At 40.8% G+C, this 19,084-nt stretch overlaps 1 protein-coding gene across 1 annotated transcript; it reads right to left on the bottom strand.

The window, feature by feature from the left end:
• Nucleotides 1-2,520: 2,520 nt before the first annotated feature.
• TEKT5 (tektin 5) lies at nucleotides 2,521-18,696 on the bottom strand. Its single transcript, XM_018067660.3, is given in 6 exon segments — nucleotides 2,521-2,689; nucleotides 5,936-6,035; nucleotides 6,038-6,089; nucleotides 14,447-14,675; nucleotides 16,436-16,597; nucleotides 18,356-18,696. Coding segments are annotated over 6 exon segments (1,053 nt in total).
• Between the last annotated feature and the right edge of the window lie 388 nt (nucleotides 18,697-19,084).

Below are 19,084 nucleotides of genomic sequence, written 5' to 3'. Positions count from 1 at the left end.
GATAATGTTAGGAAATGGCTTGTCTGGAGCTAAAATTATCTCATTGTTTGAAACAGGCAGGGACAGGTTTTGGTCTTCTCTACGTTACTCTATTTGCTATAAAACAGATCTTATCTTTTAAGTGTTATGGAACTGCACATTAAATTTCTGGGTTTATACATGGAAATAGAGTAGATGTGGCTTCTTGATGTCTGTGGCTGCATATGAGTACAATAATTAATGACCTAGTTCCCAGGAAGAGAGATGTATGGAAAAAAATAACCTGAAAGAATGTTATATTCTCTTGGGGGCTTTTGTAAGAGATTCTCAGGTTTATCTGTGTGAGTATCTTTATGATTGTTAGAAATGTGTTTCCTCTGACGTATTCCCATCACAACTGGGATTAGCTGCATTCTGGAGGCTGAGTGTGAATTTGTTTACACCATAATAAAAGACAAGAGCACTTTTATCACTGAGAATTTTTTTTCCCACTAGGATAATACACTTAATATCTTCTGGTCAGTTATACTTAGAGAAGAAGATGATTTTTTTAAAGTGCTGTTATTTTTGCAGCACTCAATAAAGATTTGTTCTTGCTGATGGCAGATGAATCTCTGGGAATTACTGTACTCATGGAAAAGGATGCTCTCAAAGAACAGCTCTGCCGTGGATCCCTGGGTTCAGGCAGTCACTCCGAGATGGAGTTCACACTGTGCAGACAAATTCAGTGTTGTTTGTACTGACAATGTACCAAGTGAGTGCTCCACCCAAAAGCAGAATTGAGGTCTTAAGAGAGAAAACCTCTGAACAAAGGCACTGTCAGAAGGAGCTGGAATTTGTAATGTTCAGAATTATTGTTCAGCCCTACCGTCTCCATCTCGAAGCCCCCAGATTTTCAAATTCGAGGCTCTGATTCAGGCTGGCTTTTCACTTATGTTAATTGTTTTCAGACAAAGATTTTTTTATTTTATTTTTTTTTCTTCTGTTAAGAACCAGTAAAAAAAATGAGTTCCCTTAGAAGTGCCTCCCTTTTGCTATATATTTCTTAATTGACTTCTTGGCATAAGGAAGGGAGCAAGTATGTCTAGCTATTAGAGTAGCTGTGTGAACTGGGAAAGCCTCCAACTTCTAGAAATATATTTAAAGGCTTCAAGAAGATCCAAATTTCCAAATAACTTTTACTCCTTTGCTTGGTCAGCTGTCAGTATTTGATAAATAGGGTGGGACTATTGTCAATATTTAACAGCTCAACACAAATATTATTCTTCATACACTGTAAAAATAGTATATGAAATGCAAATAAAGTGCTTTATTCCAGGGTTTGGTAGTAACAGAAGCAAGTGATAAAATCTCCCTTGTCTCCATACAAAGGCATAGAGAGGGAGAAAAATGTTACCAGTGGTAACAGTCTTCCCTGCTGGGAAACAAAACAGTGAGATTCCTCACTCCTCCCACCTAAAGTCATGTCCCAGGGAGGGTTCTGGGATAGAAAGTTGTTGTGATGTGTTTCTGAGTAAGAAACAGCGAGGTATGATATTAATTGAAACCAGATTACTGTGAAGTCTGCAGGAACAGAGCTCCTCCTGTCTCCAGCAACACCACCAGGACCCCTTGAACTGCTCTGCAGTCACATAGTGCAATATAAAACTCGGATATTTCTGGGACTTTCCCTAGGTTCAGAAAAAATCATGCCACAAAGCCACCATTTGGCATTAGCCTGCTGGATGGAGCAGCCTGCCCTCTCCATAGGCATCTGCCTCATGACCGTGGCATCACCCTGAGGAAAATCCAGGTGCAGAGCAGTCAGTGTGACACGGTTCAACAGGTATCAGAAACAGGCTTGGATGTCACTTCCCAATCTCGTGTTCCAAAATGGTTTCCCATTACTTAAAATCTTTAGGGACCTTATCTGTGTGAATGGTTTGACATAACAGCCAGGAGATATTACTTTTTACCTAAAGGAGAGAAGCTGTGTGGGGGATGTCTGGGCCACAACCCACCGTGACAGCCCTGGCGGGTGTGCTCTGCAAGGGTACTTGTGTTGGTAGCTACATTAGGCCACCACCCACACAAAACAAAGGGGAAGGAACAGAGCCAATTTATTTAGGAGCCTTTCAGATCTAGCATTGTTTCGGATTTGGCTTCTGTTCAGTGTAAAATGCGTTTTGTGTGTTCCTAGAGCTGCCCTGTAGAGAGGACCCTGAGGTGGTAGGGAACAGCTCAGTTATTGGAACTGTAGTTTGCTGCTTACTCTGTAAATTAGTGTGAGTAAATCCAGGAAGAAATACAACTAACAGTAGAACTTTATTATTCCGTTTTGTCCAAAACAGCTGTGCTGCCTTACCATTAGTTCTTCCTCTAATCCTTTACCAGGATTACTGCACTGTTAATATGTTTCAACTGTCATCCAGAAAAGTCAGATCTCAAAGCCTATGCAATCCTTCTCCTGTCCATCCCACGAGGTAGTGCCCCACTGAGAACTGGAAACCTGAACAGTCTTGATTACAGACTGAAGGACAATTTCAGAGCACTTTAAGAACATCATGTTCCTGTACACTTCTTGTCAATGAAGAGGGAGTTTGCCTTCACAGAAATGTTGTCTTCTGGCACTGATTTGTGGAGGATCAGTATCTGCAGAGTGTCATGTACTTCTTGCAGGCATCACTTGAAGGCCTGTATGATGTTATCTATAGTGGAAACTTCAGTGGCCCTTAAAAAGAGAAGGAGACAGGTTGCTCTCATAACTTCAGCTGTCCCTCACCCCATTCCTGTTTTTAAAGTGGACAGGTCACACTTTCAGGCAGGATTTGTACAGCTGTCTTGGACTGAATCAGTATGAAACCTATTTGCCAAACTAACTTGCAGAGCACCTGTAAGAAGTGATGCCTTCTTGCTTGTGTTGACCTTCAACAGTGGATTAAGCCCCTCTGATATATCTAATTGCTGTATTCACTTGCAGCCTCTCGTTTGTGCAGCCTCTCTGGGAGCATCATGACTGTGTTGAACACTTGAATATGGTCCTGTAGAATCCATTTGGGATGGATGTTACTAGAGAGTGTTGGGGTAGTTCATGATAGCTTAGACTGGTAAGGCAGGATGTGCTAAATGGTCCAGATTTGGCACAGAAGCACATTAATCAGAACCACTTTGCCAGAACAACCACTGAATGTGGGGCTCTGAAATCAAGATGTTCTGTGAGCTGATATTGGCCACGCTGCTTCTCATGGCTTGTCAATGGACATGAGGCAAATCTTGTGTAGTCACTGAGCTGGTAAACTGCTCCATGCACTATGGGCTATAAGAAAGATTGATTTTTCCAGAGACTATTTAACTCATCTTAGGATAGTCCCAATTTTTTAAGCACAGAAAAACTAGACTTTATTAATTTGTTTTCTGTCTAATCCCTCCAACTACAAAGTTGGCAGCACACACAGAGAACAAATGCCAACATCAGCACTTCCTTTTAAATAAACAGCAACTCAGATAACATTTACATGTTACAAAGAAGTGGTTCATTTGATGTTTTCTTTCTCTATTGCAGCTGAGCTATTGGGCTGAATTCTTCTTCCTTTAAACCAGATGAGAGAAATACACTTAAATTATTTAAAAGCAAAAAAATCTTTTAAAAGTGAAGTAGCAAATGGTTTTACTTTCTCAGATAGGATTTTTTCTGTAAGAAAATGCATTTTATTTGAGACATGAGCTCAAGCAAAACTGTGCTGGAAAAAAACTGTCCAAATTTCAAAATCCCTGTCAGAATTTCTGTTTCTAATTGCAGTTCTGATGAACAAACCATTTAATAATTTTAATCAGCCGCAGTGTCCAACATAACTTGGTCTGGATTAGGGAGCTGTGGTAGAGTAAAATTTATATGCATTGGAGGAAGGAGAACAGGATATGCTAATTATCTGTTAAGATAACTACATCTAGTAAACATTGTACTTGTAAAAACATTTGGGTTAAAATAGTAGAAATCATATTAGACTGACAGAAAACTTGCATGTATGTTAAGCCTAAAATACTTCTGAATATCTGTGTGACAGTCCATGAAGCTCTCACTTCAGAGCTACCAGGAGTTAGCTTGATTCAGAGCCCCTGTGTACTTCTGGGCTTTAAGTATGTCATGGGAATGTCCTTTCACTCTAATTGAAGAAAAATTCAAAGACATTCTGGTGTTCGAGAGACTTCAAGTGAAGCTTCCAAATTGTTTTTAGACAGGACCCTTTGGAACATCAACAGCATGACTGGTAGTTGTGGGAAGAAAAAGGGATAATGTGACAGTCTGCATTTTTGATGCTAAATGAAACATGTTTTGTACCTTGGATGCCTGCAATCCTGCTGACAGGACTGATATCAATCCTAATGCTGCAGTTTTGTGGGAGAGATCTTCGGGGAGGATGTAGAGCACAAAACTCAGAGTGAGCCTGAAAGTTGTGTATTAATATTTAAGGCCATCTTGCTTTGTTCAATTTGTTGGGGGATTTTAATAAAATTATTATACTGTCTTACATGCCTGCCTAATTGATGGTGTGGCAGTAACAGAAGTGACAAATTATCTGCTCCCATAATAAATGTGGCTGCTAAGTGAATGCTACAGTGTAATCAGAAGCTTCTTCTGGTTTCTTGCAGCTGAACTCCTGTGTCTGGAACAGGCCTGATTTATGTGATATGAAAAGCCACGTGAATAAATCTATCCAATTGGGTATAAAAGAATTTGGATCCAAATCAATATTTTGTGACAGAATAGACATGGAGAGCAGAGCATGAAGTTGGAGAAATATGGATGCGCCAAAGGAAATGTCAGGATCCTATTAAGGAGGTATGAGGCTAAAAAAAAGAGATACATTACATTCTACATTTATGGTTTAAGGAGTTAGAAAAAGTGAAAAGATGCCAGTACAATAAACTATGATTTATTGCCACTTCCTTGTTTGAATAGAAGCTTTTTGAGCTGATAAAACAGTTTAGTAAAAATAATATACTCAGTTGAATCATTATGTACTTCATTAATCTCATTGTATGTGAAGCTGTTGTGTATAGTAGGGTTTTGCTAGAGACAAAAATGAAAAGGGAATAATTTTCTACTTTTCATTAAAATATGCAAAATTCTTTTACTAGACTGTGAAATTCACTCCAGCTGTGAGAAGAATTTCTTGGGTAAACCCCCACAGAACAATTTGACAACAGTATTTTAAAGAAGATGTACTTGACAGTGTTCTTTTGGAACACTGACATGTTCTGACTGGGTTGGAAGGAGATAAATGCGATTAAAATTCAGAAGACCCTTCAGTCATTAGGGAAGGCTGACTCATATCTCAGACATCTTCCCATCTATCCAGAAAGACACAAGGGATCACAGCACAGGGACCACCAAGCTGATGCCAGCAAAGCCTCCCCACTTTATAGCCAAAATATATGCCAAATGAGCTAATCTGTACCAAGACTGTACTGGAGCCATCATATAGTTGGAAATTAGTTGAGCCAGTAAGACATGCTGCCTCATTCCTGTTTGCAATTAACTTTTTAAGGAGCCTGATGATCAGATAGGGTTTTTTTGCGTCATAAGACAGACTTTTGTCTCAGATGTTCCTAAAATAGGTATCTCCCAAAGTGAAGTCTTGTTTCCTGTAGGATGGAATTAAAATTAGTTCCTAAGTCCTAACTGAATCCCAAAAGAAATCAACCACCAACAAGCAATTGAACTCCTAACTGTCCTGGCAGAGGGATTCTAAAGATAACTACACACATTGGAGTTCTAAAGGCAACTACTCATGTTGATGTTTCGGCCCATTATTTCAGTGCAGCTGCTTGGATTTTACTTTTTTTTGTCCCAGAATTGAATCTCAATGTGGTGAATGCAACACTAATCTCATCAGACTGATTCACACTGTCATTGAATTCCCTGTTCTCCAGTGGCTGATGAAGGAAGAGATGGAGCAGTCTGGCCTTTCCTTACTGAAACTGAGATGCATCACAGCAAAGTCCATTATTGGGTCATTTCATTCTTCCCTGCAGTCAGGTCTGAGTCACTTCCAGTGGGTTCTCCTTTGTCTTTAGGATCTCTCCAGTAACATGATTGTAGCTTCTGTCTGGAAGATTTCCTGAAGCATCTGAACAAAGCAGAATGTTTGTGTAAACCTCACACACATATAAGGTCAGAACTCACCCCTGCTTTTAAATACTCCTGTTGGAACTGCTTCCATTCTGGAATTTTGGTCAATTTAGGGGAGGAGTTTACTATAATCTCACATCAATCAGATTGATTTGTGTAACATTGGCTTGATCTTGCCATTTCTCTAAAAGGACATAAATCTCTCAGGAGAGCCAGAAGGAGGAGGCCTTGCAGTCATACATCACATGAAAGCATTTAATGAAGTTGTTCCTGGAAAACAGGTGAACAACTTCCACTGAGAAATGCACCATTTCTTTCATATTATAAAATTATGAAATTTATAGGCAAATTGGAATATAAGTTTATGACAACCAGAAGAGAAGCAGTGAATTATAGCAATGGGGCAATTACAATCATGCTTTTGTGATAAAGCCATTTTCATAGAGGCAGTGTTTATAACTGTACAGGGATCTCTTTGCATTTTGCTTCACTGTCTAATTTTATTCTAAGTAAAAAAACCTGCTGCTTCATCTGTGAACATTTTGCAGAGGTAAATTCCAATAAACTATCATTTTCATTTAAACCTTCATTCAATTCTTAGTTCCTTTTGCCTTATAAAAATTCAAAATCAAGTATGTCCCCTTAGAAATTGTTTCATACTCCAAGTATTTTGGGGACATTTGCTGCAAGAACATATGAACACAGATCATATTTCCCTACTGAAACTAAATTCTCAAAGTTTTGAAAACTTCCATGGGAGCTGTAAAGGGAAGACTAACTTCCTTTAAAGAGCTATTTTCTGTCCATGGGGAAGATAAGGAGTAAACATCACCAAAAAGGAAAGACCCATGGAATGAGTATAGCACAGTTTTCAGTTGCAGTGCATGTTATCATATAATCATATTATCCCTGAGAATCCTCTAGTGCTTCTTGTATGTTTTAATTTGTGTATGGGAAAAAAGAGAGAGAGATTGCAAGGCAAAAGTTTTGTTCAGTCTTCAAAAAGAAAGAAGAGGGAAATTGTTTGTATTTCCTAACCAAATGATTATTATGTTACTCTCATTTATCCAGATTCAGTGTGGAAAATCTGTTTAAGCTTTTCCTGTAGACAGTTTTAGAGTGGAAGAGGACAAATTGAACTAACATATTTTCTCAGCCAGTCTACTAAAATCAATGCAACTTGAATTTCAACAACCACTAAAAATGACATAATGTGATTTAAATTATGGTGCCATTTAGATCTTGTCTACACACTAAGTTGTATCAGATTTGCTGATGATGTGTGTGGTTTGAAAATTGAAATAGTTCCTGCTGCTGAAACGTTGTTTATGGACAAAACCCAAAGAGGTAAGGATGCCAAGAACCTGCATCCCAGTCCAGATCCTTAAGGGTTTGTTGACACTGTACATGGAGCAATGTGGAAGATCTCCTGGCTAACACTGTCCAAACCTGCTCAACCCTTACAGCAAAGCAGATTTGCAGGGGATGAATCACTTTGGACCCCAAAGCAGCAGCATGTGAACATGACTGAACATTTTAAGCCACTTCTCCACGTTGAACTGAGCCCTCACAGGTAGTTTCTCAAGACCTAGCCAGCTTGAGAGCATCTTCACCAAAAAAGGAGCCTTTACTGATTATAGACTGAAGAGAAAAAAAATCTGGTTTGTTATGAAAGGAACTCAATATGGAAGAAAGTGAAGGTAAGAGCAGTAAATTTCCCCCTGTAATTTAATTCTGCAGTGGTTCCTTCTTAATTAGATACTCACTGTAGGCTAGCTGTGATTTAGAGGAAATATTTATGTAGGTAATTCAGTGCACTTTGGTAGCTACTTGTTTTGCAGCAGAACTACTTATGGTGAGTGCAGTGTTGGATACATCATTTTACATCTTGTCTCCAGTTTTACTGGTTACAGAAAGAGACTTAATGACATTAAATATCTTCATTATGCATCAAGCCCACATCCTTCCTTTTCCCTGAAAGCACCAAGGATTTGGGTCTTCTGCTGCTCAGAAGCAGACTTTGAGTAGCTTGCACTGTTGTCAGAACTTTATTGTTTTATGTTGTGTGTTCATCTGGAGGTGGCAAAGGTGAAGTCCAGCTCCTGGGCAGTGCTGGTGATGAAGCAGATGTGACTTGGGGACAGGTTTACAACCCTGTCAGTCCCATCCATTGCTCCCACTGTTCACTGTTCATGACTGGGCACAGTCATGTCTCAGTTTCAGAAAGCATTGAGTGGATTACGTTTTCTACTTCTGGTGGAGCAGAGGATTTCTCTTGGTCCAGATCCTGGGTAGGACCTTTGTGGTTCAGACTTTGGTCTTTATTGGTAGTAACACTTTCTTAAGCAGCAGTTGGAAATGGTGATTCAACTTTGTGGGGCAAGTCTGTCAAAGAAACAATACAATTAAAGCAGTCTAGAGCACTTGGTTGGCAGTGAAGCATGACAGTGAAACCAGCTGCCAGAGCAGTGCCACAGCTCACACAGGTGCAAGTGTTACAGTGAGTGTGTCATGCAGTCACTGTGCTAGTACTGTGATGGTATGATTCTATTATTTTAATTTATTTGGTGAATTGGATTAGGTTGCAGGCTGTCTTACCACGAATTACTTCTAATTGTTCTAATGATTTGAGAAGAGGAGGAAACTAATGTTTTCTGCAAGAAAATGTCTGCAAGCACATTAAACACAAGGAGGGCATCTGATTAGTGCTACTGAGCAAACCCCTCATTCATTCATTCACTAAAAAAAAAATATTGTTTAAGCCTGCCTGTGAACTCAAAATTCAAATGTGCAATTATACATCCATCTTTAAGCCTTGCTGGGCTTCATGTAAGTGGATGTGGTTTAGGTTCCTTGTGTGTTCTCAAATTTTTTTATTTTTTTTTTATTTTTTTTCAAAAAAAATCACTGGCATTTAAGCCATACAAAGAAAAATGGCCTCAGGGGAACCACCTCCAGTGCATCACAGGAGCTTTGTGCAAACAGTTTTCGATTACTCACTCCGGCCACACATTGGATGGAATGGTTTAAAGAATGTGCTGCACATGAAGGGATTGGTGGGGAGGATCACCAGACTGAGCTGCTCCAGCCCACGTCATTCCTGGATGACCTCCAAAGGCAGGAAGCAAAAACAACAAATGCTGAGCAGCGTGTTCCTAGGAGAGCCTGGTGGGGCACCGGCAGCTGCACATCCGGAAACTTTCCCCTTCCAGGACATGAGTAAAGTTTTGTGCACAGCATTCCTGTGAGCGTGGACAAAACTGCTCCTGCCACTCATTTTACCAAGGCCATGGTTTCTGTAGGCTGGATTAGCTGGACCGAGAGTAGTGCCACATGTTTCATCATGTACTCAGGGTAGTCTTAGGTACAACATAAGCATTTTTAAAATGCTGAAGCCTGACCTTGTTTCTTTGTTGTTTCTGAGGTTAAACTACCTCAGTACTTGCTATCTGGATGCAAAAAGCAGCAGCTAAACAGCAGTAATGTGGTGGGAGGAACATACTTGTGCCTCCTCATTTCGTAAACTTCTTTAATATTTTGCGTCTCAGTTAGTTTTTCTAAACCCTTTTCATCCATGTTTCCACATTTTGCCTAAATTATAGTGTAAAAGTTAACATTTGTTCAAGTTATACTTAACTGAATAGTGTCCTCATGACTGATTTCACAATTAATTTTTTTATATATGCCACATTATTTCAAAGTAAAACTATGCTATCCTGCAATATTTGGATTACAAGCATAACCCAGATCTTCAATCTGAAATCATTTTGGACCTGACAGTTTTTACTGTCATGTCATAGACACGTTCTTGTTTCTCCACTTGCCCATAGTTCATACTCTGATGGACTCTGTGCAAGTCTTTTTGACCCTGTGAGATAAGGCAACCATTTTAGGAGAGCGATAAATCTGGTTTTGCCTTCAAATGACTGCCTTAACTTCATATCTGTAATTTCCCTTGGTTTGGAGGCAAAAGTCTATTCCTAAATAACCATTTCCTCCTTCAAACAGGTTTTTCCAGAAAATTTTTAGCTGTCCCCACCAAGCAGCACACACCTTCCCAACCACTTCTGAGTCACCCTTCACTAATCACCCGAAAACATTACTCTCAAACAAGTTCTAATATTAGATTGTGAGATTAACTGTACTCACGGGCACCATGAACGGGCATGAGAAACTGTAAATAACCGAGATTTTAAAGCACCAAAAGAGGAAGAGGAAAAAACAAAATCAACAAAAATATGTTTAAAAAGTTATGGGAGGATAGATTGAGGTCTGAGATGAAAGGATCTGTGGGACAAGTGCCAGAGGGAAAGTATTCCCTCTCCTATACCATGTCCTCCCACAGCTCCCGACGCTGCTGCTCCTCTCTGTGCTGCTTGCGTGGGCACCTCCCATGGAATTTTGGTATTTCTTTATTCCCATTTGGAGGAACAGGTTATGTCCTATGCAAAAGCCGTAGGAGGGCTCCTTTCAGACCTTAGATAAGAAGTTTGAGGCTGGGAGGCAGTTTCTGCTATTATTGCCACTGAGGTTTTCCTGACTTTGTTGAATGTTAGTTGTAAAATTAAGTAGGCTCTCCCTTGAATTAGAAGAAAGTTGTGTAAATATAAAATGTATGCAATTCTTCTAGGCACCATATAAGCATACTCAATAGTTGCTAAGACAAGAAAGTTTTTTACCTTAAATTTATAAATCAATTTAATAAAAATAATGTGGGAAGGATGTAGACTCTGAGGCAGTAACTTACTAAAACAAAAGACTGTAGGTTCTTCAGGAGCTGTTTCTAAAAGCACACATTGCCAGTGAATTGAGTGGAAATATTCAAAACCACGGTGACTTGTTTATTGGAGTGGGTGGTTGCTTTTTCATGGCTTTACTAAACATGTACCTGTTTTTCTAGCATCCTTCTGATCCCTGTGCTCCCAGGGGAACAGCAGGGCTTGCAGGGAGGGTGGGCACTCTGCCCCCAGGCACAGGAACACTTCTGAGCAGGTGTTGGAGCTGGCAGGGATGATCTTCTGTTTAGATAGGGTGTAAATACTGGACTATGTAAACATGTCCCTTGCTGTCTGGTCTGACTGATTCCCAGAGCTAATGTACATAAACACCCTGCCCTATTGGCTATTTCCAGGAGACTGAAGCCAAGGTAACTATTTATGTTAATATTCACTTTATGGAAAAGAGACACAAACGTATTAAAGGGAGCAGGCACCACAACTGGAGGTTTTCCTTCTGTTCCTAAAGATTTGTGTCTTTTTGCACCAAATGTAAAACATATTTATCGTAATGTCTTTTGACACAGACTGTTTCTTGAGGCACCCTCTTCTACACTGAGCTGCCTACACTGTATTTTCTGTTCACCAGACTAAAGATGTGGTCCTAAAGCAGCTCTGAGCCTGACCAGAGTCATATGTTGGGATTTAGACTCCTCAGAATATTTGCATCCCCAAATAACCACAAGCTCTGTGAGCCCAGTGGTGATGAAATACAGTGGAGCTGTCATACCTCCTTTGGCTTGTGATCCAACCCTTGACAAGTACCTCACTGGGGCTTCTGGGCTTCTGCCTCCAGCACCTCATAGTTCCAGTGTTCCACTGTCCAAATTCTGGATGAACTCACATTATTATGACCAAGATTAAGCCCAGAATCAAGTAAGATAAATTAATCATAGGCTTCTATGTGCCAGGGATATAAACAGAAGAAAACGTGCCATTTCAACATAAGGTCATTTTTAGATCATCACCATATTCCCACTATTTAATCTTTCATGTAGTTTTTGACTCTTTCCCCTTTAAGAGTACTGATTTTTAGAAACAAATGGTTGCAGGAGGTTCCCTGTATGTTGTTTTGGGGTTTTGATCTGGAAAAGATTTTGCTGTTTCACAAATCAGAAAAGTATTTTTCATTCCAAAATGTGCTCCAGACCTCATTAAAATAACAGCTTTTCCTGCTTTCAAGATAGGAAATCATTTCTATGTTAATTTTCCTGACATTTTTCTCTCATTTTATGAGAGCTACCCTGCTTAGCTAGGAAAATAGTTTGTCAGAAAGAAGGATGTCTCGGAGAGTGTCATTCACTGCTTGAGGAAATCAGTGCAAAACCAAAAGACTGATATTTTTTAAACATAAACCCCAAAATTGTGGCACCCATTTTCTCACTGCTATTAGATGAGAAGGGAACAGGAGCTGTAGTAGCTGCATTGACTATAATCACACCCCAGTGGAAGAACAGATTTCTGGTAGGATTTAAGAATTAAGCCAATGGCTGCTGTATTAAAGCATAACCCAGCAATGTTTTTTTCTCTAATTATTACAGACTGGAGAAAGAAGAAAGGCTTACTGATTGATACCTGTTAGATGGACACTCATCCATACTCACTTCTGCCCTCCCTTGCCTTCTCCTTCCTCTGGTTCCTCTGAGGTCAGGAGTGAGAATTAACAGCACTTCTACCATATAACTTCACCCAGAGCTTAACCAGCAGTGTTTTTGCTCAGTGAACCTCTTGTATTTTCCTTTCCTTTGCCAGTGCTGACCAGCCTGAATTCCTCCTCACCAGCACATGCTGTTTGCTTCCCCTCCAGCATTTCGTTATCCTGATGTAACTACATTACTATGGAGTTTGTGATGAGTAAAGTATCTCTGCTATGTGTGTGCTAGCTGGTAACTCAGCAGAAACAGCAGCATTAGTTCACAGAATTCAATCTTCTTTGACTTTTTTATCCATGTATACCACACAAATTAATTATTCCTTGTACGAATACTCAAGTTTCTCCAGGTAGCTTATTATTGCTATTTAATGGTGTGACAGCATAGGGACATAACTCTTGTTTTTTCCATTATAATCCAGTTGTCAGCAGTTATGTCCCACTGTCAGCTGGACTCCATGACAAAACCCCTGCTCATGTGTCAGTATCTCACAATGCACTTTGTGATCCCATATGTGCACCCTGTGCTACCTTAGGCCATAAGTTATTTTATAAAAGGGCACTTAAAAGCAGTAGAAAATACCAATGGAAAATGTGAAGCAAATGTTCTTACCTGTAAATCCATGAGAAACTAAGATGGATGGCCAATTTAGGGATAAGGTGCTGTGGTTGGCCAGACCATATACAACTTAAAATACACAAAAAACTACATCTTTCATGTTTTGTAGGCATTGGAGGAAAGAAAAACCCAAATAAACATGTATTTAAGTGCTGTGCTGTGAGCTTACACTTATTTAGCTGGTTAGTTTGCACTTTCCTAAGAGTCCCTAAAAATAAACTGAAAACATCTTAAACTACTTATGACAAGTAGAATGGCAGGAAAACTCTATTGTTTCCAAATGTGCATTGAAAAAAAAATGAGTAAATGTGAGCCTGCTCAATAAGAGAAAGAATCTTACTGGAAGAACTTAAAGACCTTACAGTAGAACTCTGACTGAAGCCATATGGAAGTAACACAGTGAGTCTTGCTGCTTAACAAGATTTTATCTGTCAGTACAAAGTTAACCTTCAGGTCAACTTCAGAATATATATTTCAAAACTCAACTAATACACTTACATTTGTGACTTAGTGAAAACTTGCTGAAAAGGCAGTACAAACAGAGACTGATACAGGTCTGTCTTCTTCTGAGCCATTTCTGCCTTGTATAATAGGAAGACAAAGGCAGAACAAATGTTTGAAAAGTTTACTGTGACCCACTTGGAAATAAGAGATTGTTTCTGTCCAGAACCAGGCCAACATTCAGGCCAAAGATATGGAAATGTGTTTATGAAAAGGGAAGGAAAACTTGGAAATTAGGTGTCAAGGACAGACTAATGACATTCTGTATGTAAATACTTCTACATTTTAGTTAATTTAGGGCTCTCCCCTGGCTGCTTCAAAATAAAAGTGCAAAAACTTAATCATCTTCTTCCTCTAAAACATATACCTTCTAAAACATAAGACATAAAACAGGATATGCCCTGGCTGTTTTGTGGGCCTTTTTATTTGCACACTTTCCAAAGTTCATTCACTGTTTAAAAATAAAATAAAATTTAGTGTACTATTTCTGTATCAGAACATGGACAGGGAGTATCACCAATTAATGTAACATCAAAAACATACTATCTAAGATGTCTTTCCTCAGTTTAAACATGTAAGTTGCAAATGAACATAATCAGTATGTGATTAAGGTTTCCTGTGAAACTTTGTCATCTGCCTGTGAGCAAACTCTTCTCAGGCCATGTGTGAGTCACGTGCAGCTCCAGAAAAGGTAATACAGGTCTATCCTTTGAGGAGGTGCTTATTCAGGGTGGATGGAAACTCCAGAGAACATTTCTATGCCTTTTGGGTATAATAATATGCAGCTGCCAACTCTTAGTGAATCTTACCTTGGCCAGTTGTGCTTGGAGTTTGTTCTTTGCATCAGATACTTCAGCAACATGATTATTAAAGGCTAAGTTAATCCTGGATAAATGATTCCACATCTCCTCAAATGTGCACTCCAGTCCAGCCTCTGCATCCTTTCAGGGCAGGACAGAGTTGGCCCCTGCATGTTGAGAGCACCTGATATTGATTCCACTGAATTTAGCCCAGGAACTTGTTGCAGGAACTGAAACACTTGTAAGGAATTTAACATAACTTGCAGCCTAAGCCTCTGGCTTCAAAACTGCTGCTGCAGTGTAAACTACTGTCTTTGGAGTTAAATTCACCACTTTCTTTAATGCTTTGCTTAGCCTGCTAGATCACTCCTCTCTTCACCTAAGTATTTAGTGTGTTCTATGGAAAGTAGACAAACTTCTGTCTGCATTTAAACTTCTTTCCCAACATAAAACTTTTTTTCTAAAAATTTTACCTGTATGCTAAACTCTGCAAGGATATATCACTATATTTTGGTTTTCACATTTACTCTACATTTTAATTGAACCCTGGGAGTAAATATTAAGGGATGCAAAAAGAAAAGGGTAATTTTGGTTTTGTCAGTGCTTGTTGTCTCAGTAGCCTTTCTTCAGTTTTTCATAGGGTGTTCCTCTGTCTCCAAACTGAAGTACTGATCTTCCTAAATGATTTGGAATTCCTTAGTGCTGCACACTTATTTAGGCAGCTGCCCTGAAAAGTTTCAGGCAACCAACCTGATACGAAAGTACATAAGTCAGTCTACAGAACCTGAGCTGGCTGTGCTTACAGCTACTGATCCAGACAATCTTGGTGTATTTTCTGCAGGATATTTGCTTTGGGATTTTTTCCTGCTCTACGATCTGATGGATTATATTCATCTTCTCATCAGAAAATTAAATTTCCAAGTAGGTTTCCATCTTGACTATCTGAAATACTTAGTACTTAATCTGTTCTTTAACATTGCTTTTTCAGGTTGTAATTTATCCATCTGGGTCTATGGAGGCAGAAAACACCTGCTCTGCTCCTGAGTGCTGCAGGTATGTCTTGGGCTGCCAAGTGGTTTCAGGAAAACATTAGTGAAGAATGTAGTTTCTTTGGATAATGGATGGTGAGAAAGGAAAAGGGCTGCAAAACTTATCCACATGAATCTGCTTTTTACTAGAGCTGACAAGAATAATTTTATTCATTGCTAATCCTAAAAGTAGGTAGTGTTACTGGAGTCAGCAGAATGCCTGCCAAGTTTCCTTTGGATATGCCCTCGTTTCAGTAGTGAATGAGGTGATCTTTTAATGAAAAGCAGAGCATAAGTAAACAAATAATACTGATTTTTTTTTTCTCCTTCCAACAAGACAGAGTCGTTATCATTTGAGATTGTGAAGTACATTCACCATTCAAGCACTGCTATGTTAATGATAAAGGAACTAACAAGTCATTAGCACAAAAACACTGCCCTCTATTGCAAGATGCTCTGCTGCTGCTATGGCACTTGGATTGGATGCAGGGCTTGATGAGGACACTGCTAATAAACAATTTGAAAACTGCCTACAATTGGGACATTTTAGTTCAGTAATTTTCTTTCAGTCTGTAGCACTAAAGCTGTGCCAAATGGACTAATTTCACAACAACCCAAGCTCTTGGTGAACATTTATGTGCTGTTTGCTGCACTTACCTGCACACCTCAGCTGAATTTTTATTTGGTTTGATGTGGTTTTGAAACCTGAAAGCCACAGAACAGTGTAAATCAAAACAAGGGGGGACCCTGCACAGTGGAGTTTGAGGGCAAGGAGCCAACTGCAGCAGAGCTGTAACCAGGACCCAGGATGATGATGGAGGGTCTCACACCAGGGAAAAACAGGGCCCTGAGGAGAGAGAAGCCACTTCTTTCTATATCACTTCTCAAAGATAAGGCCTGGGCTGAATCAGGCTCTTGCTTACAACAGGGAGTACGCACAGTGAAGGCTGCAGCAGCCACTAGTACTCACATATCTGCTGCTTTTTCCACTCCATGGTAAAAGTTGATGCTGTCCAATGTGTTCCTCAGGTTAATAATAAAATAGGTTGAGTTTTTGTCAGAAAAATCCATCTCCAGGGCATGCTGTACATCTCTGTTGATATATATATACACACACTGCGTTACAGCGTATCTTGTCTCAGAAAGCTGCAGGACCTTACCCAGCGAAAAAAAAGGAGAGATAATTTTAAAGAAATGGTCACTGTCAGTTAAATTTATCTTCTCATGATGTTTAAAACCTACATAAATAAACTATAGGGCAGTGAGGGACAAGCAGTGGAGCCACACACAAGGGTGTGTAAACAGGGTAAGATTGATACTGCAAATGCTCACACACACAAAAAAACCCTCCTCCTGCAATAACTGATGGAACTAATTCTCAGCAGCTGCCAAGGAGGGTAAAGTTATTGCTGAGCATGAGATTGCAAGAGTGCTGGCAGAGCCCTGGGCTGAGCTCAGCCTGGCTTGAGCACTCCAAGGCCTGGTGTTCACCCAGAGAGCCCTGCACAAGGAGCCCTTGCTGGCTCAGAGCAAGAGGGGTGCTAAGGAAGAGATTCACTTTCCCCTTTTTGGTCCTTTTTGTGGGGAATGTTCTCTATAACTTTGGGAACAGGAAATAAACAGTTGGCCCCAAAAGAAAGATATTTGAACACATACCTCAGTTTAATATGTGAAAAGTCCTGCAGACATCAGTGAATCTAATCCATATGTTTGACAGGAAGCACAGACCTAAAGTGCCATACGGGGCTGTGGTCTTACACAGAGCCAAATTTTTCATGGGCAAGGTACAGTATAAATTTCTGATATGTCTTCCTGGCCAGTTTTCCTCCCACCACAGACATTTGAATTTGCTTAAGCATTTGGCTCCACTTCCACGTAACATTTTCATTAGTTTCCCATAGAAGGAAATTACAGAGCAGGAAGTTCAGGAGCTGTACAAGTATCCAGGGGTGATGAGCATTTGCCTGGGGTAAATACACTTGAAATGGGAAATGGGTAATAGCCTATTTATTAATGAGCAAAAAAACAGACCAAGCTCCTCAATTACCTTAATGAAATGTATTTTCAGATTTTTTTCTAGGTTTGTTTTTTGTTTTGGTTTGGTGCGTTTTTTTGTTTTCTAGGTGGACCATCATTCAGTTTTTGTGTGCATTTTTCCAATGCAAAGTGGTCACATTGTTTGATGCATTTTTCTGGACACCAAAGCTTTACTCCTGTGCCAACTGTTCCCATGCTCTTGCTGCATCTCCTATGGTTGGAATTCTGAACATCGTGACATGAGAACTTTAACAGTGGTGGGAAAATGAAGGAAAGGTGAAAAGGTTGTCAAAGATCTTGTAAGAACATTTTTTTCCTCTTATGGGACGTGGGTTTAGTGCTGGACTAGATTGGAAGCATTTTGAGGTAGGAATTGCCTTTTGGTGGATGTTGGTGGGGTATCCTCAACAGGTCTGTCTGGGTGAGTCAGGTTACACACACAACTCTCTGCCAGGTGCACTGCCAGCCCAAGCAGCACCAAGACTTATCACCAACACTGGCAACTACTTCAGTTCTTAAGCTGTGATGTTACAAGTGGAAGACAGGACAAGGCTGTGCTAAGGCAGCCAGGGGAGAGACAGGCAGGGAGCAGGAACTGGGATAAGGTGACCAGGAATAGGGGCCATCCTGTATCACAAGCTGGTGCATACTTCCTTGGTTTGGAAAATTAATTTATTATTAATCTATTTCATTATTTTTTTACTCACCAAGCACAGTGACTATCTGATTGCTCAGAAGTTGACTGGCCAAGTTAAGGCAGAATAATCTTCCAAATGAATGTACCCATTAAATTATTGGAAATTGTCTATCAGCAAGATACAGAATTAATATACTCAGAATTGACACGAAATACCGCAAGAGCGCAATTTTACTGGAATGATACATAATTTCCTGGGTATGAAACTTGTGAAACACAGCAGTGAAGTGCATTCCTGTGTCACGCTGTCCTTGGCAGCTGTACAGCGCTTTGAGCAGGCTCAGCGCTGGAGCACGGCTGCTTCCAGCGGCCGATCGTGGTGCGGGCACAGAGCCCCCGTGCTCAGCCCCGGGACCCCGGACCAGCCGGGCTGCGGCACCGGGAGGGCTCCGTGCAATTAATGCTCCATTTGTTCTGCCTAACGCAGTCCCAGAGGAGAAATTCCACGGTGGCTGCTGGCAGAGCTGGACCTGCCGTAGCTGCGGTACCGGCGACATGAGCCGGACCCCGGCGCGGTGAGCCCGGACGGGGCTGCTCGGGGGTGTCACCGGAGCCCCCCGGAGCAGAGTCCCCGGGGGTGTCAGTGAAGCCCTCCAGGGATGTCACTGAGGCTGAAGAGGGTGTCAGTGGATCCCTCCGGCGGTGTCACCAGAGCCCCCCGGAGCGGAGCCCCCAGGGGTGTCACCGAAGTCCCCCGGTGGGGTCAGTGGATTCCTCCGGGAGTGTCAGCAGAGGTCCCGGCGGTGTCCACCGGGTCCCCTCAGGATTCACCAGAATCCCCCCCGATGGTGTACCGGGTCCCCTTCAGGAGATGTACCAGTCCCCCCCGAGGTGTCACCGGGTTCCCCCCGAGGTCTCACCGCGGCGCCGCAGCGCCCCCCTTGG

Source organism: Manacus vitellinus, unplaced genomic scaffold, assembly GCF_001715985.3.
Source record: "Manacus vitellinus isolate BGI_N305 unplaced genomic scaffold, ASM171598v3 scaffold_12_pilon, whole genome shotgun sequence".
In the NCBI taxonomy this organism is placed as follows: domain Eukaryota; kingdom Metazoa; phylum Chordata; class Aves; order Passeriformes; family Pipridae; genus Manacus; species Manacus vitellinus.
This window is presented reverse-complemented; position numbering and strand designations above follow the sequence as displayed.